This window comes from Procambarus clarkii, chromosome 89 (assembly GCF_040958095.1).
Source record: "Procambarus clarkii isolate CNS0578487 chromosome 89, FALCON_Pclarkii_2.0, whole genome shotgun sequence".
NCBI classification, from domain to species: domain Eukaryota; kingdom Metazoa; phylum Arthropoda; class Malacostraca; order Decapoda; family Cambaridae; genus Procambarus; species Procambarus clarkii.
The window spans coordinates 11,262,906-11,290,034 of NC_091238.1; the positions used below are offsets into that span (position 1 = coordinate 11,262,906).

General features: G+C 45.0%; 1 protein-coding gene across 3 annotated transcripts in view; it reads right to left on the bottom strand.

The window, feature by feature from the left end:
- Frl (formin-like protein) overlaps positions 1-27,129 on the bottom strand; it is a 123,599-nt gene that overhangs the window by 40,744 nt on the left and 55,726 nt on the right. For all 3 annotated transcript variants that reach the window (XM_045767086.2, XM_045767082.2, XM_045767085.2), the window contains exons 2-5: positions 4,601-4,771; positions 2,652-2,731; positions 648-731; positions 12-210 (exon numbers count right to left, since the gene is read on the bottom strand). In XM_045767086.2, coding sequence (XP_045623042.1) covers positions 12-210; positions 648-731; positions 2,652-2,731; positions 4,601-4,771 — 534 coding nt within the window. The remainder of the gene's footprint in view (positions 1-11; positions 211-647; positions 732-2,651; positions 2,732-4,600; positions 4,772-27,129) is intronic.

Consider the following 27,129-nt stretch of genomic DNA (forward strand, 5'->3'; position numbering starts at 1 on the left):
TCGTTAATTACCTTGTTATTCATAATCGCTCTCATGCACATAATACAGACATGGATATCATCTTTGGAGTCTCCCATATTCAGTTTCTGAACATGACGTGAAGCCCTCTTCATTCGTGGGGAGTCTATTTCTAAAGAGGGTTTAAGTTGTCCATTGAGATTTCTTGCCTCCTCTTCCTCTTCTAAACTTTCTCGTATCCTCTGCTCATGTCTGTAGGAATTAAAGAAAAAGTTTAAGATGAACATCTAGCTCTTTCTCATAAACAAAACTACCTTTAGGTAACAAAGTACAGTAAAGTATTGTATTTAAGCATACCGTAGAAAAAATATGCATTAAATACAGTATACTATACATGGTTAAGCTAAATGGCAAATATACAATGTAATAGTTTTTTGTCAAAAGTATATTATTGTATCTAAGATGCACCAAGATGATGACTGCAAGTGAACAAGAGATTTTCTAGAGTTTAGTTATTACATCAAGAATTGATGGAACATTCTGAAATTGGTTCAGAAGACAAAGCAATGCAATATCTCTTGGATATACTAATACAATACCCATATGAGTATAGGTATGAAGAATAAACCGCAAGAGGACATGATGAAACAATCATGTTCAAGTAAGGAGACTGGAGAAAACCCACATACCGGAGCATCATGAGTCTGAAGGTAAGATAATCCACTAAAACATCAAGTCCTCGGTTCTCTTCATTTAAAAATTCCCGCACCCATCTGAAGAGTACCAATACAGAAATTAAAAATATATTAAATGGTTCCTGTGGGGGAAAAAGGCAATTCATGTTAAAAATTAAAGAATTTAATGGCAGAGCTATAAAAGACAAACTCCATAAAATCACATGGTATCTGATGCATAATTATTATTTTTTTTTTTTTTGAGATATATACAAGAGTTGTTACATTCTTGTACAGCCACTAGTACGTGTAGCGTTTCGGGCAAGTCCTTAATCCTATGGTCCCTGGAATACGATCCCTGCCGCGAAGAATCGTTTTTTCATCCAAGTACACATTTTACTGTTGCGTTAAACAGAGGCTACAGTTAAGGAATTGCGCCCAGTAAATCCTCCCCGGCCAGGATACGAACCCATGACATAGCGCTCGCGGAACGCCAGGCAAGTGTCTTACCACTACACCACGGAGACTGCTAAATAATTATTTAATTATTATAATAATTATCTAATAATTATTTAATGCATTATGAACAGTATACATTATTTCAACTTTGGTTGCAAAGAGTTGTTGACCTCAATTTCACTAGCCACTTTGGTATAAAGTCTGCCAAAACTGTGTTTATGTAATCAATACTCTATTTGAGTATACAGTACGGTACTGTACTATTATATGTACAGGTTATCTTAAAAATATTTATTATACCCCTTAAATGGGTAAATATTACTAACAAAATTTTAAACATAATTTAATAATGGTTTTAAATTATAACAACTGTACAGGTACTGTACTGTATGCAGTATCTGTACATGTGTTATAATACAATAATAATAATAATAATAATAATAATAATAATAATAATAATAATAATAATAATAGAGAAAATCCACTAGGGGTAATGATGTTGGCATGAACCTACGACTTTGTCACTGCCCAGCCGCATTCTCTACCATTAGACTACCGCTGTCTTTAAAAAAGTCATACAACCGGATTTCTACTGAAATCACAAGAAGTTTGGAGGGCCCCTACTGAAGCCAATCTAGATTTAATGTATGATCTACATGCACTCACGTCTTTTACAAGTCAATGGTGGTCTAGCAGTAGAGTATGTGGCTTCGCAATGACAAAGTCACACGTTTACGCCCATCTCATTGCCAGTGGATTTTCTCATTGATATAGATTATGTTAATGTGATTTCTGTATTAATAATAATAATAATAATAATAATAATAATAATAATTATATTATTATTATTATTATTATTATTATTATAGGATAAAAACCTACATTTGTGAAATTGTTGTAAGGAATTTACACCGTCTTTAGCACTCTCCTGAGTGCTTTATCAAGGTCTGAGTGTGTGATTAAGACGAGACTTACATCTGTGCAAGTCCTGTGTAAGCCTCTTTTTTTTTCTTGTGCGTGAAAAAGCATTTATCAGACCTTGATAAAGCACTCAGGAGTGTGAAAGACTGTAAATTCCTTACATAAATTACACACATATACACAAGTGTGGGTTTTTATCCTATGTTATTATGTCTGAGAAGACATTACCATTACCAATAATAATAATAATAATAATAATAATAATAATAATAATAATAATAATAATAATAATAATAATGCCTCGTCACAGACAAATTTCACTCGCTAAAATTTCTCAATATTTAAAAAAAAAAAAAATATGGATACAAATCTGAAAATGGCAAACATGATTTGTTTACATTAAAGTGGGGTGAATCCTACCACTACTGGGAAAATTGTGCTGAAAAATTCCTGAGACGTTAAGTGTACACAAAAAATTATATTAACCACACTACCATTTAATACACAAATATTTGTGTATATTATGCAGCTCTATAATTGAAATGTTACTAATAATTGATTCCAAACAAGAGAACAGTATGAAATAACAAAAAACATGTGTTGTACACCTGTCCATATGAATTATCACTTTGTACTCACTCTATGTGGTTTGTTCTGAGGGAGATTTCCAGGTCTCTTAGAACCTGAGTAGATGTTGATTCCCCCACCATTTTCCTTTTCTGCAATACAAATATCATATTAGAGCTCAGAGTTAAGAGTTTCATTCTTTAAAAGGAGCAGATAGAGCAAAAACATAAGAGGACAATAAACTAAAGCAGTGTGGATACAAGATAATAAAGGACACAATGTAATACTTTATATTTACCCGAGAGCCACTAACCCTAATGGCCTCGACGAGGACAGAAAGCCAGTGGCTTGTTGAAGGTCCCCTCCATTTGCCTTGATGATCTTTTCCAGGTATATTTTATAAAACACAGTTTTTGCAGGTACAGCTTCAGCGGGCAGGCAGTTCTATAGGTTAATAACCTTATGGGTGTAAAAGCATCTCCTGTTCTCAGTCCTATATTGTAGCTAGTTTAGCTTGAAACTGTTACTCCTTGTTTGTGTTACATATATACTAACTTATTCAGTATTTTAAAAGTTTCAATGAGATCCACCCCAGTCATGCCTGGATTGCAGTGTTACTAGCCCTGTGGCCTTTCAGCATTCCTGATACAAGAGATGACCTGGCTCTGGAATTACTTTTGTTGTCCGGTGTTACCCCTTCTCAAGAGCAGCCATGGCCTTCTGAAAATGAGGTCTCCATGCTTGGATACAGTAATCCAAATGGGGGTGCAGCAGAGATTTATCCAGATGAACCATTACCTTTTTTTCCTTAAAGTCAAAAAGTATGCTTGATTATCCCGAGAGTTTGGTTAGCTTTTCTGACTGCTGCACCCACCTGCCGGAGTCTGCCAGTGCAGACCGCTTATCACATGCCTCTGTATGACTAACCATCCTGTGTGATGGAGATTTTTTTAGCATCACCTAGTTAGCTTTTTTGACACACTGTACTCCACTTCATATAGTCTAGGGTAGCTGCACTAATGCAGATGTACCTAATGTGTTAATAAAAAAAAAAAAATGCACCCACCTGTTATGCAACTTTTAATGAGTGGTGGATTTTGACTCCAAGGTCCTTTTCTTCATCAATCTGCTGTAATGTAATGCTAGTAATTTGGTAGTCGTGCCATAGGTTGTTATGACCCATATGCATGGTGATGGAGACTTCAGCAGATTTGTCGATATTAAAAAGCATTTGCTAGTTTTCTGATCATTTGTGGAGTTCATGTAGATCTCTTTGTAAGGCTTCAATATCATTATAATTTCCCACTTTACCATAAATCTTTATGTCATCTGCAAATCTGATTAAATGGTTTGTAATATTCTCATCATGTCACTGAAGTACATGACAAAAAGGGTAGGTCCCAAAACGGACCCTTGTGGCACCCCACTTATCACATACAGTATCTCCATTCAGATTCGCTTCCATTTAGCATGACCCTTTGTTTTCTTTCCTTCAACCATTGTTTTATCCATTCTAATAGTTTACCATTTATTCCATGGGCCTGTAATTTCCTTGTTGGTCTTTCATGTGGTACCTTACCAAAGGCTGAAGAGTGGAACTTATCCAAGGAAAGGTATTTGTTTGAGCGCACGCAAGCATCATTCCATCAGCAATGATCTAATCCTAGACTGACATGTTCTCACTGATAAGTACATCATAAATCAACAGACCATCTGGACCACAGACGATGCCTTTATTAATGTAGCCTATCATAAAATAAATTACACTCTTGAAACTAAGTTACCTAAAGGTTCTAGAGCCATGTTTAAAAATATGCCATACAAATTCTTAGCTTTAGACTTTACATGGAAACAACAATACCAATCCTTCAGACTCCTGAACTACCCTATTTCATAGCTTGGATGTGGAGAAAGAAATACTACACTATGCCATGTTGGTAGCTTTACATGACTATAATTCCATAACATTCTTGTACGACCCATTGTTACTTGTGTTTTAAATTCCATTAGTTGATACTAACCCTGCTAGACCTGGATGCCTTGGGGTCGAGGTAGGTCTTGAGCTTGTTGAGGTAATGAGCTGGTGGGTCTTTGGCGCTGACACGCTCTTGGTCGCAGATCATGTCCCACTTCTTCATCTCGTCATACTGCTTCAGCAACTTGGCCTTGTCCGGCGGCAGGTCCATCGATGCCTGCAACACAAACACTGAACTTACACACCATTTCAAATAATTTCATTTGCCTACAATATGTATTACATTTATGTGGTCTACCGGGGCCAATAAATTTAGATAAATGCCATTAGGTACACCACATTAGTGAATAAATATTACACTTTCATAAATCATACCCATGATAGAACATACTGGACAAATCATTCTAGCCTATATATATAATACTTTTGTTATTATATAAACTATATATATTTTGACAACAGATGATCCCCTAGCCACTCAGGCTAGGGCACGAGAGGCTGGCACAAGATGAGTATGGGGTGCACAATAAACTAGCCGCCTCCGTCTGCAACAATCAAAATCAAGACTGCCCCCTTCCCTGCTAGGCCGCGAGAGGCTGCTCCCCCCCCCCCAACTAGGCCTAGGCCGCGAGAGGCTGCACCCCCCCCCACCCCTGGCTAGGCCTAGGCCGCGAGAGGCTGCTCCCCCCCCCCACCCCTGGCTAGGCCTAGGCCGCGAGAGGCTGCTCCCCCCCCCACCCCTGGCTAGGCCTAGGCCGCGAGAGGCTGCTCCCCCCCCCCCACCCCTGGCTAGGCCTAGGCCGTGAGAGGCTGCTCCCCCTACCCCTGGCTAGGTCTAGGCCACAAGAGGCTGGCCCTTTCCAGGCTAGACCGCGAGAGGCTGGCCCTTTTCAGGCCAGGCCGCGAGAGGCTGGCCCTTTTCAGGCCAGGCCGCGAGAGGCTGCCCCTTTCCAGGCTAGGCCGCGAGAGGCTGGCCCTTTTCAGGCTAGGTCGCGAGAGGCTGGCCCTTTTCAGGCCAGGCCGCGAGAGGCTGGCCCTTTTCAGGCCAGGCCGCTAGAGGCTGGCCCTTTTCAGGCCAGGCCGCGAGAGGCTGGCCCTTTTCAGGCCAGGCCGCGAGAGGCTGACATGGAAGAAAATGTAGAATAGAACCAATGAAGAGCAGAGGTGCCATAGGCACAATCAGAGAACACTGTATAAACATCAGAGGTCCGCGGTTGTTCAACGTCCTCCCAGCAAGCATAAGAAATATTGCCGGAACAACCGTGGACATTTTCAAGAGGAAACTAGATTTATTCCTCCAAGGAGTGCCGGACCAACCGGGCTGTGGTGGGTATGTGGGCCTGCGGGCCGCTCCAAGCAACAGCCTGGTGGACCAAACTCTCACAAGTCGAGCCTGGCCTCGGGCCGGGCTTGGGGAGTAGAAGAACTCCCAGAACCCCATCAACCAGGTATCAACCAGGCTGGCCCTTTTCAGGCTAGGCCGCGACGATCTGAGCACTATTGAAATCATCAAGAAGCTCTAGTATCCCCTAAACTTTGCGTTTAAATCTATTATTAGACTATTTATGAACGAAACTTTGTTTCTCGCTTTAGATCTTAAAATTTAGGCTTTATATACTGTACTGGCAAATGTAGAGTTCTTTTGAACAAATCCGCAAGGGCCGTGACGAGGGTTCGAACCTACGTCCGAGAGGATCCCAGACGCTGTCATGGACTGAGCTACGACATGGTAAAAAGAATTGCAACCGGGAAATCATCCTGATTTACCAACGGATCCTGCAGTGTCTCCGAGACACAAACCAGGGTTTTGCGCGATTCCCCCATGCACCCGAGCTATGTCAATAGACTGTTCTACCTCTTCGCTCTTATGAAGTAAGGGCCCGGTTGCAATTCTTTTTACCATGTTGTAGTTCAGTCGATTAAGGCAGCGTCTGGGATCCTCTCGGACATAGGTTCCAACCCTCGCCACGGCCCTTGTGGATTTGTTCATCTTGTGCATCACGCTATTGTGATTTCTGTGTGTGGAGTTCTTTGGAGTTCCTGTGGAGTTCATTTTGTGTGTAGCTTCTGCGGCAAATTAGACTGGTCTAATCTACCAGACCATCAACCTGGAAGCCTGGTAAACGAGGCCGCTGGAACATTGATCCCTCTAAACCACCGCATGATAGCCTCCAAGGTAAGGCGTGATGGGTGTGGCGGTGGTGGTTGTGGCGACGAAGGAAATTATGGGCGTGGTCCATTCTGGCGAGTGCCGACCATGATAAGGGAGAGCTATGTCAGGGGTGGACAAAACCCACAATTCTGCCTCTTTGATCCCCACCTTGCCCACACTCTCGGGCCTCCAACCCAACCTTGCCCACATCTCGACCCACATCTTGCTACACCCCGGCTCCCACAGTGCCCAAAATTGCTAGACCACTATAACATGCCCGAAACGCTTTGCGTAATAGTGGCTTTAGGCATTGTATGTACTAGCTATACCTATAAGTTAAACAATCCTTGTAAATATTTATTGTATGTATGTACCTTACCTAAATAAAATTGTATTGTATTGTATTGTAACATGACCTTGGTTGCCATTAAAGGCAAGCAAAACACCGAATATACACCAACTTCGCGAAAGCTCTTGACAAGTATCCCCCCTTGATGTAATTATACGATGTGAAAGAAAGAGGGTGTGTGTGTGACTGGCAAAATTGGAATATGGATCTTTAATTTCCCAACCAACACAACCCAAAGTGTAACGGATAAGGTAAAATTTGGCTCATCCACTATAAAAGTCTCAGTCCACCAGAGTAATGTACTTGCTCCAGGACACACACACACATTCTCATTTCAGACACACAATATAGGACCGTATCATATTTTACAAAAGACACCAGAATTTTCACGAGTAGAGACTATAGAGGACACGACAAACCTTCAAACTGATGTAAACCAAGTCTTTCAATGGGTTACATGGAACAACATGATGTTCAGTGAAAACGTTCTATCTCCCACGCAAAAGCTGAAAACAAGCAAAAAACAATAGATCATACTTAAAAAAAGAAAAAAAAACGTAAAAGACCCTAGAAAACGCATGTTTGGAAACCTAAAATTTAATGAACGCAGTAACTGGCTGACATAACTGCAATAAAAATGACTGGCTGGATAATAGGGGTGGAATACTGTTACACACTTTACAGCCTAATTCAAAGTTGGTAAAGTTGTTTACGTGGAGAAAATCTTCACTATTCGAATCCATTTAGTAAAACATTTAATTACTTGACCCTTTAAATTGCCCAACAGCCTGGTTGACTAAACCATTAACCACGAGACCTGACCAGAGACCGGGGTGCATGGACATTGATCCTCGAAACCACCCCAAGTTATCATCTACCAGTTCAATCACTTCTAACCACTCCTGTCATGATCGCAATCTAAGCGAGCAAAATATGCTTGAGTAACGTTAAATCAACGTTATCAACGTTGATTTAGCCCTTACATCAACGTCATTTGCCCAGATTTGCCCCGGGGGAGGGGGGACTATGATGGCACCTTCGTCTCTGCCACATCCTCCACAAGACAACTTGTGCTTCTCACATACCACTTCCACCACACCTCCCAGACTTTGTGACCAACATCATAAGTCAGAGACTGCGAGATGACAGTGTCGAGTCATCAACGTCAACCTATCAAAGTTACACCAAACATAAGTGAGATAAGAAAGTCCTATCACTATGATTCACGACCCCTGATAACAATATTGTGGATCACACTTAGGGCACACAGCAGCTAGCTAGCTAGCTAGTAAGGAGGAGAGCACGGTCAACCTATCTTCAGTCTACCTTTGAGGTAGTTCCGGGGATCAAGTGTCCGTGTCCTGATGTCTAAAATGGTCTAATGGTTGATGGTCTGGTCGACTAGACTGTTAATGTGAAAACTTCAGCCCGGTTGGTCAGGCAGCCTTTGACGGTGTTTAACAAGCTGCCTTTTTTAACATGGTGAGAGGTCGGCTATTTATGCCCCTTAAGTATAGGAGTGTTAAAAAGTATTTTGGCCTTAATGATGATAGAACTGTTTCTTAGTGTACCCATTGCACTTTTAGTTTTCAAATGTGACATTTTGCACATTCTGTTATACACCCTGGTATGGTAAGGAGTAAATTCCTTGTGCAAATTCCGTATACAGAGTTGGAAGTTCCCTCTAATATTTTCTAAATGTACATGGGAGCCGGTCGGCCGAGCGGACAGCACGCTGGACTTGTGATCCTGTAGTCCCGGGTTCGATCCCGGGCGCCGGCGAGAAACAATGGACAGAGTTTCTTTCACCCTATGCCCCCTGTTATCTAACAGTAAAATAGGTACCTTGGTGTTCGTCAGCTGTCATGGGCTGCTTCCTGGGGGTGGAGGCCTGGTCGAGGACCGGGCCGCGGGGACACTAAAAACCCCCAAATCATCTCAAGATAACCTCAAGAAGATACATTATTATACATCTCTCTCGCTTACACCAGAATACAGTTTGTGAGATTTTAAGCAGTCACGATAATTTTCACATTTTATTGAAAGGGTTCAAGCGGTAAAAGTTCTTTAAGTTCTGGTCGTCAACTTTTTCAGCTCTGAAAGGGACTTAGTGAGCAGCAATATTCCACTAATATTAGATAGCACTTTTAAAGAGACGTGCTATCATTCGTTTGGCATCTCTTGTGCGTAGCCTACTGGGGATCCGTAGATGTGATTAGTGCCGACTGGATCCTAGCTGCCCACCTAGACAGCATCACTCAGAAACCTCCCGCCATACAGTAGATGTCTCTAAACCTCCATGGCTAGACTATCGGGTAGTGATATTTTAGCAGAACATGCGTCCAGGTAATTACCGGTGAACTGAAGTCAAGTGACTGCTCTTGAATCAAGCACTCATACTACGCATCGATTGATTAATAAAGCCACCCAAGAGGTGGCACGGGCATGAATAGCCTTAGGTGGTAGATATTTTAGAGTTAATGTCATCTTGGTCGTGAAAGGATATACTGTGTGCTGAGCTCGTATTTAAGTCTTAGTCCTTACTATGTGGCTGCTATCGCCGGGAAGGATTCTGCTTCGGAGGATACTACGCATCGCTGTTTTATTGCTTAAAGAGTGCAGTTATTCCGGTCAGATGAATGTTGTATGTGCAATTAAAAAAAATGAAATTTTGTTACACATTTGATCTTTACAGGTAAGAGTTAAGAATAATGGAAAATATGTAAAATAAATTATATTATATTAGTTTGAATGCCTGAATGGTCCCCAGGCATACATGCAACTGAAAACTCACCCCAGAAGTGACTCGAACCCATACTGCCAGGAGCACTTTGCAACTGGTGCAAAGTTGCACCAGTGCCCTGTACACCAGTTGCAAAGTGCGCCTGGCAGTATGGGTGCGAGTCACTTCTGGGGTGAGAGTTTTCAGTTAGTCATATATATATATATATATATATATACACTTAATGCACAGACTAGCCTATACCACTAGCTGAAGTTTATAACCTTTTAGACACTCAACCCACCAGGGGACTCGAACACTGGCCAACAAGGTGGCTAGGGTATTTAACCAACCAAAGTTCTGAATGATTCCTTACACAAGTTTCTAAATGCTGTTCTTATGTTGGCCAGCCTGGCATATGCCGTTGATGTTAACCTCTTGATATAGACTGTACTCACCTATTTGGTGAGTACAGTCCATATCAAGAGGATAACATCAGCGGCATATGCCAGGCTGGCCAACGTACGTGTGTGTACTCACCTATATGTACTCACCTATATGTGCTTGCAGGATCGAGCATTGACTCTTGGATCCCGCCTTTCTAGCTATCGGTTGTTTACAGCAATGACTCCTGTCCCATTTCCCTATCATACCTAGTTTTAAAAGTATGAATAGTATTTGCTTCCACAACCTGTTCCCCAAGTGCATTCCATTTTTCTACTACTCTCACGCTAAAAGAAAACTTCCTAACATCTCTGTGACTCATCTGAGTTTCCAGTTTCCACCCATGTCCCCTCGTTCTGTTATTATTACGTGTGAACATTTGATCTATTTCCACTTTGTCAATTCCCCTGAGTATTTTATATGTCCCTATCATATCTCCTCTCTCCCTTCTTTTCTCTAGTGTCGTAAGGTTCAGTTCCTTCAGCCGCTCTTCATATCCCATCCCTCGTAGCTCTGGGACAAGCCTCGTCGCAAACCTCTGAACCTTCTCCAGTTTCTTTATGTGTTTCTTCAGGTGGGGGCTCCATGATGGCGCGGCATACTCTAAGACGGGTCTCACGTAGGCAGTGTAAAGCGCCCTAAAAGCTTCCTCATTTAGGTTTCTGAATGAAGTTCTAATTTTCGCCAGTGTAGAGTACGCTGCTGTCGTTATCCTATTTATATGTGCCTCAGGAGTTAGATTGGGTGTCACATCCACTCCCAGGTCTCTTTCTCGAATCGTTACAGGTAGGCTGTTCCCCTTCATTGTGTACTGTCCCTTTGGTCTCCTGTCACCTGATCCCATTTCCATAACTTTACATTTACTGGTGTTAAACTCCAGTAGCCATTTCTCTGACCATCTCTGCAGCCTGTGTAAGTCCTCTTGGAGGATCCTACAATCCTCGTCTGTCACAACTCTTCTCATTAATTTTGCGTCATCTGCAAACATTGACATGTATGATTCCACTCCTGTAAACATATCATTTACGTAAATTAGAAAGAGGATTGGTCCCAGCACCGATCCTTGAGGTACTCCACTTGTTACTGTTCGCCAGTCCGACTTTTCGCCCCTTACCATTACCCTCTGGCTCCTTCCTGTTAGGTAGTTCTTCACCCATACTAGGGCCTTTCCGCTTACTCCTGCCTGCCTCTCAAGTTTGTATAGCAGTCTCATGTGCGGTACCGTATCAAAGGCCTTTTGGCAGTCAAGAAATATGCAGTCTGCCCAGCCTTCTCTGTCCTGCCTTATCCTTGTTACTTTATCATAGAATTCTAAAAGGTTTGTTAGGCATGATTTCCCTGTCCAGAACCCATGTTGGTGCTTGTTTACAAACCCAATGCTCTCCAGGTGCTCAACAAGTCTTAGCCTAATTATTCTTTCAAGTATTTTGCAGGGGATGCTTGTCAGTGATACGGGTCTGTAGTTAAGTGCCTCCTCCCTATCCCCCTTTTTGAAAATCGGTACGACATTTGCCTCCTTCCAGCAACTGGGCAATTCTCCCGACATAAGTGACTCATTGAAGATCATTGCCAGAGGCACGCTGAGAGCCTGCGCTGCCTCTTTAAGTATCCACGGTGATACTTTGTCTGGTCCAACAGCTTTATTTGCATCCAGTGTTGTCAACTGTTTCATTACATCCTCTGCTGTCACCTCTATATCTGATAGTCTTTCATCTTGGGTAATCTCTTCTAACAATGGGAGCTGCTCAGGCTCGGTAGTGAACACTCCATGGAATTTTGCATTCAGTACCTCGCAGATTTCCTTGTCGCTTTCTGTATATGCCCCTTCTGTTTTCCTCAGTCTTGTCACTTGGTCATTTACCGACATCTTCCTTCTTATATGGCTATGTAGTAATTTTGGTTGCTTTTTCGCTTTGACTGCAATATCGTTCTCATAATTTCTTTCCGACACTCGTCTTATGTTAATGTAATCATTCCTAGCTCTGTTACATCTAATCCTGTTGTCCTCTGTCCTTTGTCTTCTGTACTTCCTCCACTCCCTCCTGCTTCTCACCTTTGCTTCCTGACACTGTCTATTAAACCATGGGTTATTATATTCCCTCCTGCTTTTTTTCTTTATTGTTGGAATAAATCTATCTTCAGCCTCCTTGCATTTCAATATGACTTGGGTCATCATACCTTGCACTGTTTTTCCTCTAAGTTCTTCCTCCCACTGCACTTCTCCCAGGTAGTCCCTTATCCCTCTGTAGTCCCCTTTTCTGTAATCAAGTCTCCTTTCCCGGACCTCTTGTCCTTTGGTCACAATTTTAAGCTCCATCATGTAGTCAAAGGCTAGGACACAATGGTCACTAGCTCCTAGTGGTATTTCATGTTCCAACTGCTCGATGTCTTCTACATTCTGAGTGATAATGAGATCTAATAGGCTGGGCGTATCCCCTCCTCTTTCCCTAGTATCTTCTTTCACATGCTGTGTTAGGAAATTCCTGTCAATAACGTCTACCAGCTTCGCTCCCCAGGTCTCCTCCCCGCCATGGGGATTCCTCGTTTCCCAATCTATCTCTCCGTGATTTAGGTCCCCCATGACCAGCAGCTTCGCTCTCATTCTATGCGCTAAAGTTGCTGCCCTCTGCAGTTCATCCATACATGTCTTGTTGCTGTCCTCGTACTCCTGCCTGGGCCTTCTACTGTTTGGTGGGGGATTGTAGAGTATCAAGATTACAATCTTCTTCCCATCCACTGTCAGGGTTCCATGTATGAAGCTTGTGCTTTCATTGGTACCCGGATTTTCCAGCTCATCAAACTCCCATTTCCGCTTTATTAGTAGTGCCACTCCACCTCCCTGTCTCTGTGTCCTTTCTTTTCTTATCACCTGGTACCCCTCTGGAAAGATTGCATCCGAGATCATGCCATTTATTTTAGTTTCCACTATTGCCACTATGTCTGGGTCTGCCTCACTAACTCTTTCTTTTATCTCTTCTGCTTTATTGGCTACCCCATCAGCATTGGTGTACCAAACCTTGAGACTCTTCTTGGAAACTCGGGTGTCAGAGTTCCCCCTTTCACCAGGGGTCTGGGGGGAACTGGGGGGTGTCTGGGGGGCAAGTGGGGGCTGTGGGGGCTGTGGGGGCGAGTGGGGGGGTGCTAGGGGGGTGCCTGGGAGTGCCTGGTAGGCAAATGGGGTCTGGGCATCTAGGGGGGTAAGAAGGGCATAATGGGTCTGAAAGTTAGGGGTCTGAATAGCATAGGGGGGTTGAGAAATAGAGTGAGACTGAGAGTCAGATAGAGGTTGAGAGGTTGGGGGGAAGAGGGATACTGAGGTGAGATGAGAATGGAGCATGGGTGCTGGGAGTGGAAGAGAGGGTATATTAGATAGGGGGGAATCGGGGGTAGGTGGGGGTTTTGGGGTAGAAGAGGGGAAGAGGGAGATGGGGGAAGGTGTTAGGGGGTCACAAGGTGAGGGGGTTAAATGTGGGCTGGAGGTGCATAGGAGGGGTGAGGGTTGGGTGGGGTTTGGGGGTGAGTGGAAGAGGGGTGCAGTGGAAGCTGGGATGGAGTAGATGGAATTGAAGTCAATGGGGTAGAAGGGGCAGGGGAGTGGGAAGGGGTATTTGGGGAGGGGGGATGGGAAGGTGGGTTTGGGGAGGGCATGGCTTGACCCACTGGGGTCGCTGACAAGTGTGATGTAGCAGGGGCAGGGGAATCGTTGTGGAGGTGCAAATGTGGAAGGGACAGGGGGGTTTTGGGAGGCTGAGGCAGGGGGGATGTATAGGAGGGCTGAGTTGGGGAGGATGCGACCTGGGAGGTGACCTGGGAGGTGACCTGGGAGGTGACCTGGGAGGTGACCTGGGAGGTGAGATTACCTGGGAGGTTAGTACGTTGTCGTTGTTGCCATCTATTTTTGTGGGCTGTTTGCTCATCTTTCGTCATAAACCTCTCTATAAACACATTGTAATGGGTTTCACTTCCTCTGAGTAAATGCTTGCTCCTCATTATGTACTCCACTGCCTCCTCATTGGAGAATTGCACCAGAACAGGTCTCTTCTTGGTACAATTGTAAGGTCCAACCCGTCGATTGATATCCACCTCGCGTTCTGCCATCTCTGCTCCAATACACCTCAATATCTCGTGCAATTCGTAATTTTCTGTTTCTATTCTCTCTTGTCTTGTTGGTGCCCTAGATTCGAATAATCCATGTATTATAATAGACCGTCTCCTCAGGAATTCATTGTCATGCTGGTAGCCTGTCCCCTGGGGATTCCCCATCCCAACCGCAGTCACTAACCCATCTCCCACTAATCCCACTCTATCCTTAGCCATGCTGCTAAACCTTCCTAATTCGTTTGTGATACGAGCACATTCCCTCTCCCAGTCCTCTCTTCCCTTCCTAATCTCTTCCTGAACATAGAGCATAAGTTCTTGTTTCTGCCTCTCTACCGCATCCTGTATTTGCTGAAATACCTCACTTTTAATCCCCTGGATTAGATCCTCCAACCAATCACTCCTTCTCTCTACAAATTTCCCTATTAATTTGTCTATAAATCTGTCCTCCTCCTCATCCCTGCTGGTGATTGACCTTGAACCCCTTCTAGTCATTGCAGTAACAATCTAGCCAAAAAGGCGCTCCTCAATACCTTGCACAATCTGCTAACACAATAGGTGAGTGAATCTCCAATCGTCGTCCCACGTGGTGATATAAGGGTTGCTGCCGAGGTGAGGTCACGCGGTCAGAGGTCGGTGAGGTCTGGTTTCACACTGCACAGTATTTCCTCAACTATTTTGAATTACGCTAATTAAACTGTTTTTCTTCACTACCTTATGGCTCTGGTCAAAACCCAAGGTTTTTTCATTCACTTGTACATTCACTTATAGTCTTTTTCACTTCGAAGTTTCCTGAGTACCCCTCCCACTCCACGAGTGATCCAGGAGCTCCCAACCCACGTCCACCCAACACGATGGTCACAAGACAAGTGTGTGTGTGTGTGTGTGTGTGTGTGTGTGTGTGTGTGTGTGTGTGTGTGTGTGTGTGTGTGTGTGTGTGTAATTACCTAAGTGTAATTACCTAAGTGTAATTACCTAAGTGTAGTTACAGGATGAGAGCTACGCTCGTGATGTCCCGTCTTCCCAGCACTCTTTGTCATATAACGCTTTGAAACTACTTTAAAAAAAAAAAAAAAAAGTGTGTGTGTGTGTGTGTGAGAGAGAACCGTCCCCTGACACTGGCTCGTGCATTACTAATCTCTCTCTGCCCTCCTTTCCTCTCACGTGTCCTACGTGTCCTACAATCAGAAAATACGTCTCTAACCTTTTCAGATTCCCCGCATGCCTATACGAGAGCATCTAGGGCAGGGTGGACAAGATGACATCCACAGACCACAGACTCAATCTGGCCTCAAACTACTTACGTGGTTCAACATTGCATGTAGCAATTGGGGGGGGGGGAGAATTATATTTAGAAATTTATATATTTATCTATATAAAAAAGTGACTGTCCCAATGTTGGAGGCAAGACGCTTATGACAAGCCCTCATTAAAATTTGCAGGGTGACTAGTTGGAGGTAGGGGATTGTCATAGGTGTGGGCATGGTCGGGGTTGGCCCTTCCCCCCCCCCCCCCCATTTAAGAGGATTCAGATCCCATGGCAACCCTCATGAAATTAGAAACGGTGTTTTTTCCCTGTAGTTTTCAGCTCAAAATAATGTTGTTATATACTGACATGGAAAACACACATTCTAAAGGCAGATTTGTATTCCGGGGGCTCCCAACATTTAATTGCTTTAACTATCAGGGGTCGTCTTGGGAACCCTGATACCAGGTCAACCTTGGCACTGCTGGGTAATATTACTGAAAATGATGTGCACAATTCATACTCAGATGGCTGACCCGATCGCCACGTCAACACAAGACCACTTACTGGAGAAAGTAACTATTGTATTTGGAAATCATGAGAATTTACGACGAAGACCGGTAAATGTAACTTCTACCTGTTGTTGGTTCCGGGGGTCAACGTTCAGTGGCCCAGTCTCTGGCCAGGCTTCCTGGAAGATGGTCTGGTCAAACAGGCTGTTGTGCACAGCTGCTCGCAGCCCGATGTATGAATAACACCCTAGCTATCAGGTATCCTTTGGAAGTGTTTATGAAGTTCTCTCTTTGACCAGCACGAGAGGTCGGCCAGTTATGCCCCTTTATGCGTAGTGTTGAAAAAGGTTTGAACCCTTGGTGTTAAGAGTTCTTTATCAGCGTACTTATCACACCTCCGCTTTTCAAAGGGGCTATATTGCACACCCAGCCATTCCTCCTCGTTTCATGGGGCGTTATTTCCGTGCGCAGATTTAGAAGCAGTTTTTTCTAATAGTTTCCAAATGTAAATTAGTATGCATCTTTCCCGAATACAGATTTAAAATATTTAAGGGATACCAAAAATGTATATGTTGTATTGAGTGGATTTGGCCAGCAATTTCTCCAGCAGTGACAGCTACGTTATTCTGCACTTTAAATGTCGGAACAAATGTGTCAAGTAAAAACATTTAATTGCTTAACAAAATTAAAACTGAACTCAGAAAAACGATTGCAGAAAAAATATTGCCTTTCTATTCTTCATTATTCATTAAGAAGTCCCGTGATAATTAAACCATATCGTGGGCAATGTTGTACAAGTGGTTAATTTCATCTATATTAAAGTGTGCGACTGGTGAACTGTACTCCCATTCAAGAAGTAGTTCACCAGCCAAAATAATAGACCACTCCTGATCTAGGAACTCTGATATGCCTCTATGACCCAGCTACTTTAAAAAAAAAGTATTAACGTGAAGGGTGAGGGAGAACACCAGCGACCAGCACAGCACGGCGCGGAAGAAACCAAGGCTATGATTTCACAGGAAATGAATGACACACTCGGGTACACTCACACACACACTCACCGACCATGGCACACCACCTTCCTACCAAAACAAAAGCAAGCGCACATACACATGGGATGGAGCGGTCAGGAGGGTTCCGAATTCATCATGATAATGTAAGGGCGAAGAGGAAGAACGGCCTATTGACATAGCTCGGGTGCAGGGGGAGGGGGGTGTAAAAGCCTGGTTTGTGCCTCGGAGAGGCTACGGGATCCAGTAAGTTCAGTAGAACTTCGGTTTCAATCCTTTTAACCCTGTCGTAGCTCAGTCGATTAAGGCAGTGTCTGGGATGCTCCCGGACGCAGGTTCGAATCCTCGTCACGGCCCTTGTGGATTTGTTCATCATGATAATATGACAGAAAGCAGTCAGTCGTCGTTGGAATTGTCAAAATGTACCCAATGTACAGAAATGGCCTAACCTAGCTGAGCGAGTGAATTTCAGTGTCGAAGTTACCGGACCATGCAAAACTTATAAGAGAATGGTAGAAACCGAAATGGCGTAGAAGGGTCAAGTAAAATATTAACATTTTTATTGATGGAAGGAAACGTTTATGTATCCTCCCCCCCCCCCCCCTGCATAATTAAGTGACTTCACAACAAAAATCAAACATTTAGTAAGTATTCACTGTAATTAGACACTTGTATAAATTAATAATAATAATAATAATAATAATAATAATAATAATAATAATAATAATAATAATAATAAAGAATCCACTAGGGCTACGAGGTGGGCGCGAACATCGTGACATTGCCAAGCCACATACTTGGCTTGGCAATGTATGGATTTTGGCCCTAGTGGATTTTCCTCTTGATATATATCACGTTAATGTCATTTATGTGTGATGATAATAATATTAATATGATTAAAAATCTTAAGTAAATGACATGAGGTGGAGGTAGTCAACGTTAATATGGTACCATACAGAGACTTCTATACGACTATAATAAAAAAAAGTGAAAAAGAAGATCACATTCGTCGACCGGCAGTTCAAGATCCGAAGTTCGATCCTCCATGCTCAAAAAGATGAGAACACACTCCCCCGAGCTTGTGACTTCAATAAGTAAATGGCTGGGAAAGGCCACAACGCTCCCTCCCCCCCCCCCCTCACCTGCCCAAACATGAACCTAAAGGTCAGACTGACGGGAAAGGTTAGTGTCAACACTCTACAAATGAAGACTCCCGTAACCATAAATGTATTAACCATTAAATTTATTGTAACCATTAAAAAAAACATGTGCAGAAGGGCAGATAACTGGTGTGAAGAACGATTAAGTATGATATTAGTCGATGGTATTCCCAGTGTTCTACGCCAGTCATGTCTTGTAATACCTAGAGTGTACCTGGATGAGTGTCTGGGAGTCCTTCTACTCCCCAAGCTAGGCTTGACTTGTGAGTAACCCAACCTCTTACAAATTAAGACTATTTTCGCTCTTATGCGCTACGCCAAATAAGGGAGTAATTTGAAAATGAAAAATAATTAAACGAATATGCAATGTTCAATATGTGCACTGATCAATATGAGAAACGTTAAAACCAGAGAACATGGGTGGACGTTCAACCTGTCCTCTTACAAAGAACGTCGCATTTCGATCGTATGCGTAAAATAAGGCCCCTCTGCTCCCACAACGAAATGTCAACATAGTGGACCGAAAGATATCAGGAAATGTGAAATATCCAATTAAAAGTCAGGTGTCATAAGTACGATCAGAGAACACAGTGCAACATTACCAACCCCGCAACTCTTCAGTCTTCTGCCAATAAGTACATGAAATATCCCCGGAATGATAGTAGAAGCGTTCAAGATAACGTGGTCAAGTTTTTTGAGCTGGAATTATCGAATCAGCCTGTGGACCTGCGGGCTACAAAACACAAACAGCCTCATGGACCAGGAAATCACCAATCAGGCTGGCTACAAGCCAGGTAAGAGAAGAACTATCAAAATAGTTTACAAGTATTTACAGTACTACCTTCACTCCTCCTGTCTCTTCACACTAAACTATCTCACCCACTCACACTATCCTCCCTCCTTCCCTCACACATTTCCCTCGGGGGTAAGTTTGCGTCACTGGGACACCTGAGGCCACAAACCGCACACAGACATGTCATGTGAGTTTCCCTGGATATAAAATATCTGGCTTTGACCGCAACGACCAACCCGCTCGCAAAAACTTGCATAAGTGACCTTACCCACAACTGTGAGCACCAGCAACGGCCTTGATGCAGACACCAGCAACAGCCACGAAGGCACCAAAGGGCAACAGCCCGGTTGCCGGACCAACCGGGCTGTGGTGGGTATGTGGGCCTGCGGGCCGCTCCAAGCAACAGCCTGGTGGACCAAACTCTCACAAGTCAAACCTGGCCTCGGGCCGGGCTTGAGGAGTAGAAGAACCCCATCACCCCATCAAGCAGGTATCAAGGCACCAAGAAGGTTGAGGATATCAAGACAGGAGTGAGAAGTAGGTTTGAGACACGAGGAGCGGACATCCGCCTGATAACCCCGCTGCGCCTCGGCTAACAGGTGAGGGGCCACAGAGGCCCAGTGAGGAACGACTGCAACGCTCCTGCCGGAAGGAAACCAAACCACGGTAAAACACAACGTCACAGGACAAGAAGGGCAATGCACTGGTTGGCTCGAGGAGGAGACCACTCTTTGGGGAGCCGGTCGGCCGAGCGGACAGCACGCTGGACTTGTGATCCTGTGGTTCTGGGTTCGATCCCAGGCGCCGGCAAGAAACAATGGGCAGAGTTTCTTTCACCCTATGCCCCTGTTACCTAGCAGTAAAACAGGTACCTGGGTACCGTCAGCTGTCACGGGCTGCTTCCTGGGGGTGGAGGCCTGGTCAAGGACCGGGCCGCGGGGACACTAAAAAAAAAAAGCCCCGAAATCATCTCAAGAAAACTCAAGCTAACTGTGTGTCGACATACTTGGACACGAGAAGGCACACGCAAAAATGAGCCTGAGTAGATATAAATAGGCGCCGCCTCGTTTGGGTCAATAGGCCTTCTATAGTTTCCTTTATTTTTATGTTCTTAAATTCATCATCTAATTTTGAAAAAATAATGATTACGCTATATCAAATGCAAGATCAAAATGAGACAGTAAAATGTGTAAATTAAGTAACGTGAGTCCAACGACCATTTGTTAATGGGAACAACACCCTGAACCACCAGAGTCCCTCAATAGATTAGTGCAGACCATGACACCAAGAATGTGGAAAACTGACAATATCTGAGGTTCAGGTTATAGGAAAACTTTGACGAGTTTCTTTCAGAACATAATCAGTGTATTTCAACATTACGAACGTGAGGAGTGGGGGGGGGGGGGACAGGTCGGCTTGATATCAACCTCGAGATCTTTCTCTCTTCCTGATTCCTTAAGGATTTCATCTTCCAATTGGTACCACCTATTCGGCTTCCTGCTCCCTACACCTATTTTCATTACTTTACACTTGCTTGAGTTCAACTCCAGTAGCCATTTGTCAAGACCATTCCTTCAGTTGGGATTATTCAACACTACAATGTTGGAGGGAATGCATGGGTTTCCTTTTCCCAAAGTTGACACAGCAGAGGAGCGTGTCCTGGCGTGAGAGAGGAGAGGCGAGGGGTGCAGCCCGCGCCTCCCCACCATTACTCACCAGGAACGCCCACATCCGCTCGCCTCACTTTTCTTCCACCCTGACGTGAGAGATGTGGTGATGCCGGTAATGCTGCCTCTTGACTTCCCACCACCTACAAACTAAAGAACTAATCTAACCAGAAATGTATGAACCCATTCCGGAGCCGGTCGGCCGAGCGGAAAGCACGCTGGACTTGTGATCCTGTGGTCCTGGGTTCAATGCCAGGCGCCGGCGAGAAACATTGGGCAGAGTTTCTTTCACCCTATGCCCCTGTTACCTAGCAGTAAAATAGGTACCTGGGTGTTAGTCAGCTGTCACGGGCTGCTTCCTGGGGGTGGAGGCCTGGTCGAGGACCGGGCCGCGGGGACACTAAAAAGCCCCGAAATCATCTCAAGATAACCCAAGCAACTCCCGTAAGCTAATCTACCGATGCATAGAAAACGTAGATTTTTGTCAGCCGCTACTTTTTATAGTACTTTGTACTTTGAGGACCATAACCTAGAAAATGAGACGTATTAGTTGACAGGAAGGGTTGGGTAATGGTAGTAGAGGTATGGTGATCTAGATGTAGGGAGTAGTGGTGATGTAGGTGGTGGTGGGAGGTGCAGTTGGCCAGAAACAAAGATTGCGATAGTTGAGGTTGGCAAGGTCTCCAGGCGAGCCTCCGCGGCGTCAGAAGCCGTGTTTGGTGACGGGTCTCCCAATCCTGAGCACTCCAGTTGCAAACTCTGTGAACAGGAACTATGGTTGATACCTGGTTGATGGGGTTCTGGGAGTTGTTCTACTCCCCAAGCCCGGCCCGAGGCCAGGCTTGACTTGTGAGAGTTTGGTCCACTAGGCTGTTGCTTGGAGCGGCCCGCAGGCCCACATACCTACCACAGCCCGGTTGGTCCGGCACTCCTTGGAGGAATAAATCTAGTTTCCTCTTGAAGATGTCCACGGTTGTTCCGGCAATATTTCTTATGCTCGCTGGGAGGACGTTGAACAACCGCGGACCTCTGATGTTTATACAGTGTTCACTGATTGTGCCTATGGCACCTCTGCTCTTCACTGGTTCTATTCTGCATTTTCTTCCATATCGTTCACTCCAGTACGTTGTTATTTTACTGTGTAGATTTGGTACTTGGCCCTCCAGTATCTTCCAGGTGTATATTATTTGATATCTTTCGTCTTCTTTCTAGTGAGTACATTTGGAGGGCTTTGAGACGATCCCAATAATTTAGGTGCTTTATTGCGTCTATGCGTGCCGTATATGTTCTCTGTATTCCCTCTATTTCAGCAATCTCCCCTGCTCTGAAGGGAGGCACGATTTCTCGCACTACATCACTGAATGCCCAGTTATTAGACCTTTCAGACCAGTTGGCATGAGGTACCTGGAGCTTTGCAATTACTTTATTCACTCTCGTATTCTTGAAGATATCCTCACAGTGTACCCAAAATTTACCAGTGCAGGTTACTAAACACGTGGCCCTGTATGACTAACCATCCTGCGAGATGGGGACTTGTATTACCACTGCTACCTTATTCAATCTTGTGTTGATGATATCCTCAAAATGCATCCGGAGTCTGCCAGTGCAAGCTGCCTATCACATGCCTCTGTATGACTAACCATCCTGTGTGATGGGGATTTCTTAGCATCACCTAGTTAGCTTTTTTGACACACTGTACTCCACTTCATATAGTCTAGGGCCGCTGCACTAATGCAGATGTATCTCATTTATTTAAAAAAAAAAAAAAGAAGTGTGTCGAGGCGTGCGGGTGATAGAGGAAATACAAGACAAGCTACGTGGACAGGTCTCCTGGACGCAGTCTTCCTTACTGCATGACTAAGTGTATCCTTGGTACCGAGGCTGACGGTGGTGACCCAGTGAATTCCAGTCAAAACTTTATAACTAGCTCACAATAGCAACAAAATGTACGAGTAAACAGGAATGTTAGGCAATTTAATAACTCGTGTGGAATAAACTTTCAAGGGTTTGTTTCCAGCTTTTACTAGCAAGTAACAAATTCTTGTTTTGCCTACCACAAGCACGTCTAAGCTTTTCAGGTACATTTTAAGCGATATTTGAAAGAAATCGCACAACTTTTTTTCATATTAAAAAAAAATAATTTAAAAAAGTATTTTTTTTTTTTTTTTTTTAAAGATATATACAAGAGTTGTTACATTCTTGTACAGCCACTAGTACGCGTAGCGTTTCGGGCAGGTCCCTGGAATACGATCCCCTGCCGCCAAGAATCGTTTTTTCATCCAAGTACACATTTTACTGTTGCGTTAAACAGAGGCTACAGTTAAGGAATTGCGCCCAGTAAATCCTCTCCGGCCAGGATACGAACCCATGACATAGCGCTCGCGGAACGCCAGGCGAGTGCCTTACCACTACACCACGGAGAAAAAAATTTTTGTATAAATGATTTAGAAATATAATACAATTAAATCAGTTCATTTGCTAGACGCGCATTTAAGTTGTCCCAAGTTAAACAAATGACTGTACAATAACATTGGGAGTCAATGGAGCCAGCGTGGACGTGGACCACAACACGGTGACGGAACAATAGCCGGTGTGTGACGCCTCTTGAACCACAACACACCAGCAAGGGTTACGGGGTGGAGGGGGCCTGGTGGGGGTATTCTTGAGGGTGCGGGGGGGGGGGGGGTTCCGGGTGTCTTGAGAGTGGGGGGGGGGGTTTCCGGGTGTCTTGACCTTTCTTCCAACTATTCTTGAGGGGGGGGGAATTTCCGGGTGTCTTGAGGGGGAAGGGGGTTCCGGGGGAGGGTGGGAAGGGGGTTTCGGGTGTCGGGGGAAGTGTTCCGAGTGTCGGGGGAAGTGTTCAGAGTGTCGGGGGAAGTGTTCCGGGTGTCGGGGGAAGTGTTCCGGGTGTCGGGTGAAGTGTTCCGGGTGAAGTGTTCCGGGTGAAGTGTTCCGGGTGAAGTGTTCCGGGTGTCGGGGGAAGTGTTCCGGGTGTCGGGGGAAGTGTTCCGGGTGTCGGGGGAAGTGTTCCGGGTGTCGGGGGAAGTGTTCCGGGTGTCGGGGGAAGTGTTCCGGGTGTCGGGGGAAGTGTTCCGGGTGTCGGGGGAAGTGTTCCGGGTGTCGGGGGAAGTGTTCCGGGTGTCGGGGGAAGTGTTCCGGGTGTCGGGGGAAGTGTTCCGGGTGTCGGGGGAAGTGTTCCGGGTGTCGGGGGAAGTGTTCCGGGTGTCGGGGGAAGTGTTCCGGGTGTCGGGGGAAGTGTTCCGGGTGTCGGGGGAAGTGTTCCGGGTGTCGGGGGAAGTGTTCCGGGTGTCGGGGGAAGTGTTCCGGGTGTCGGGGGAAGTGTTCCGGGTGTCGGGGGAAGTGTTCCGGGTGTCGGGGGAAGTGTTCCGGGTGTCGGGGGAAGTGTTCCGGGTGTCGGGGGAAGTGTTCCGGGTGTCGGGGGAAGTGTTCCGGGTGTCGGGGGAAGTGTTCCGGGTGTCGGGGGAAGTGTTCCGGGTGTCGGGGGAAGTGTTCCGGGTGTCGGGGGAAGTGTTCCGGGTGTCGGGGGAAGTGTTCCGGGTGTCGGGGGAAGTGTTCCGGGTGTCGGGGGAAGTGTTCCGGGTGTCGGGGGAAGTGTTCCGGGTGTCGGGGGAAGTGTTCCGGGTGTCGGGGGAAGTGTTCCGGGTGTCGGGGGAAGTGTTCCGGGTGTCGGGGGAAGTGTTCCGGGTGTCGGGGGAAGTGTTCCGGGTGTCGGGGGAAGTGTTCCGGGTGTCGGGGGAAGTGTTCCGGGTGTCGGGGGAAGTGTTCCGGGTGTCGGGGAAGTGTTCCGGGTGTCGGGGGAAGGGGAGGAGGTTGGACAGGAGGTTAAGAGGTTATGTGATGGTGGTGTTATGGGAGAGTTTGAGTGCCCGAGGGAGGGGTCGGGTTGCCATACAAGAGATAAAGATGAATTCAAGATATATCTTCACATACACGAAATCAAAATCCTCCGTAAGCATTGGACCTTTACTTACAATTGAAGGTTCATACACAGAGGACGACAAAGAAATTAGCGAAAACCTTAAAAAAAAAAAACATTATGAGGACATCTATGGTAGGTAGGAAGGTAGGTAGCACCCCCCAACAAACAGAATGAAAGTAGAAGATCCGGACAGCTTCTTTATGCATGATATCCAAACCTCTGAAAATATAACTGATATCAACACGAACTCTTGCCCTTCCATACTGGGGGGAGGGCCGGCCACTCGTGAACACGCGGGGAAGTAGCAACGCCTCACGTGGTATTGAATGAATGTAAATTTAGAGATCGTCCAACACTTATAAACACTATCGCTAACAGAATGGGTAAAGTACTGGGTTTCCACCCCGGCGGCCTAGGCTCCCGCCCTTGAGCGGTGTCAATGAGCGAACTGCTGTACAAATGTAGCTTCGGGGACCCTTCACGTCTCCACAAAGAAAGTGGAGACGGGATGAGGAAGAGGAGACGGGATGGGATGGGGAGGAGACGGGATGGGATGGGGAGGAGACGGGAGGGTAGGAGGAGGTTACGGGGTCTCTTCAGCACAACTCAAACTGGTCGGAGGAACATTATAGATCCAACAATGTTCCCTCTGGAAAATCCATAAATGTGGTAAGGGCTTATTGTTATTGGTGGGAGTCGCGCTCTTGTGGCAAGACGGCGCAAGTGTGGTGATTGTGATGGATGGTGGTAGCGGTGTACTCACCTAGTTGTGCTTGCGGGGGTTGAGCTCTGGGTCTTTGGTCCCGCCTCTCAACTGTCAATCAACTGGTGTACAGATTCCTGAGCCTATTGGGCTCTATCATATCTACATTTGAAACTGTATGGTGATGGATGGTGGTAGCGGTGGTGGTGGTGATTGTAACGAGTGGTTGTGAAGGGCTGTAGTAGCGGCGGTGGTAGTTTACCCGTAGTTTACCTGTAACAGGTTTCAAGAGAAGTGCTATTTCCAAATCCTAGCCTGGCGACAAGCTTGACATAAGTTGATCTGAAAGCCGTTACTGAGAGCGGCCAACAGCCTTGTATCCATTACAACCCGCTGGGTCCAGCACTTCCTGCAGGAATTTGTCCAATTGTCTCTTAACACATCCAATATTTCTCATATTTGGTGGGAGGAGGATGAAGAGCCGTGGGATGTTCATATAGTGTTTTCATTGTGCTTGACACTTCTACTCTTCACTGGGGTTAGTTTGCATTTCCTAAAATACCTTTCGCTCCAGCAAGTTATTTTATTGTGTATATCTGAGACCTTCATGTATGCAGGTGATAAATAATTGTGTCATTCCAGAGAGTATATATTGAGTGTGTTGAGACGATACCATTAATTTAGATAATATACTGTATCTGCTTTCAGTATACGTTTCCTATTCCTGTTTCAGATATCTCAACTGCTATGAAAGGGAAAATGAGTACCGAACAGTACTGAAGGCGAGAAAGTGGCTTATTTGAAAGATAAGCGCACGGAGTGGCATTCCTTGATGTAAATGTTCCGCATTATCTACCCTACCATATACCTGGCTCATACTAGGTTTGATTCTTGTTATGCTCATTGAGCATCAAGTCGTTCGACATCATTTTTTCAAAGAGCCTTTACATGTCTTTTTACTTATATAATGAGGTGTTGGGTTGTACGGACTGTGGTACCTCAAAGTTTAAATTTCGTACAATGGAATTCTAAAGGCCATAAATTATACCGACTAACCATAAACCTAACACGTTCTAGGCCTCAATAATACGAGGCCTAATTTGGTCTATACATTTATTATACTAGGCCTAGGAAGTTAGGTTTGTTTATTGCCTTTTTCCTCATGCCTCAACCAAATGAACAGTACAAAACTGACTTTTTTGGGTGTAACAGTCGATATTTTATATATTCCTTCCACAGTCGCTATCATTTTTGGATGGCAGGGTGTTTTGTGTAGTAGTGATCGCAAACTGCTACGAATATGCACATCCTAGTTGTAGTCAGTGTGTTGATCAGCTCCAGCCCCGGTGATGTCTGTATTAAAGGTGGGTGGCCCATACCCCTAACATGACGCTGACGAGATCTTCCAATATTTCAACACAGGCCCCTCTGTAATGGTTAGAGGCGCCTGTGTGGAATAATTTTGTCCAAAACACTGGTGGTGGCGTGTACATTGTCATGGCATGGCGTTGAGTGAGTGAGTGAGTGAGTGAGTGCGTGAGTAAGGCCGACTGCGTACGAGGGCAGCAGGACAGGAAGAGAACAATGAGCACACCTGCCGACTCTCAATTCACCTTCCCCCGTTATCCCTCTATCCTCCAGCTGGTATGTGTACTTCCACTTATTTCCTTCCCCTCTTCCCTGCCCTTCCCCTCTACCCAGCAGCTGGCATGTGTGATGCTAAACCTATATACATGCACCTCATCTTGTCCAGTCCACATCCACAGATCCCAAGTAGCA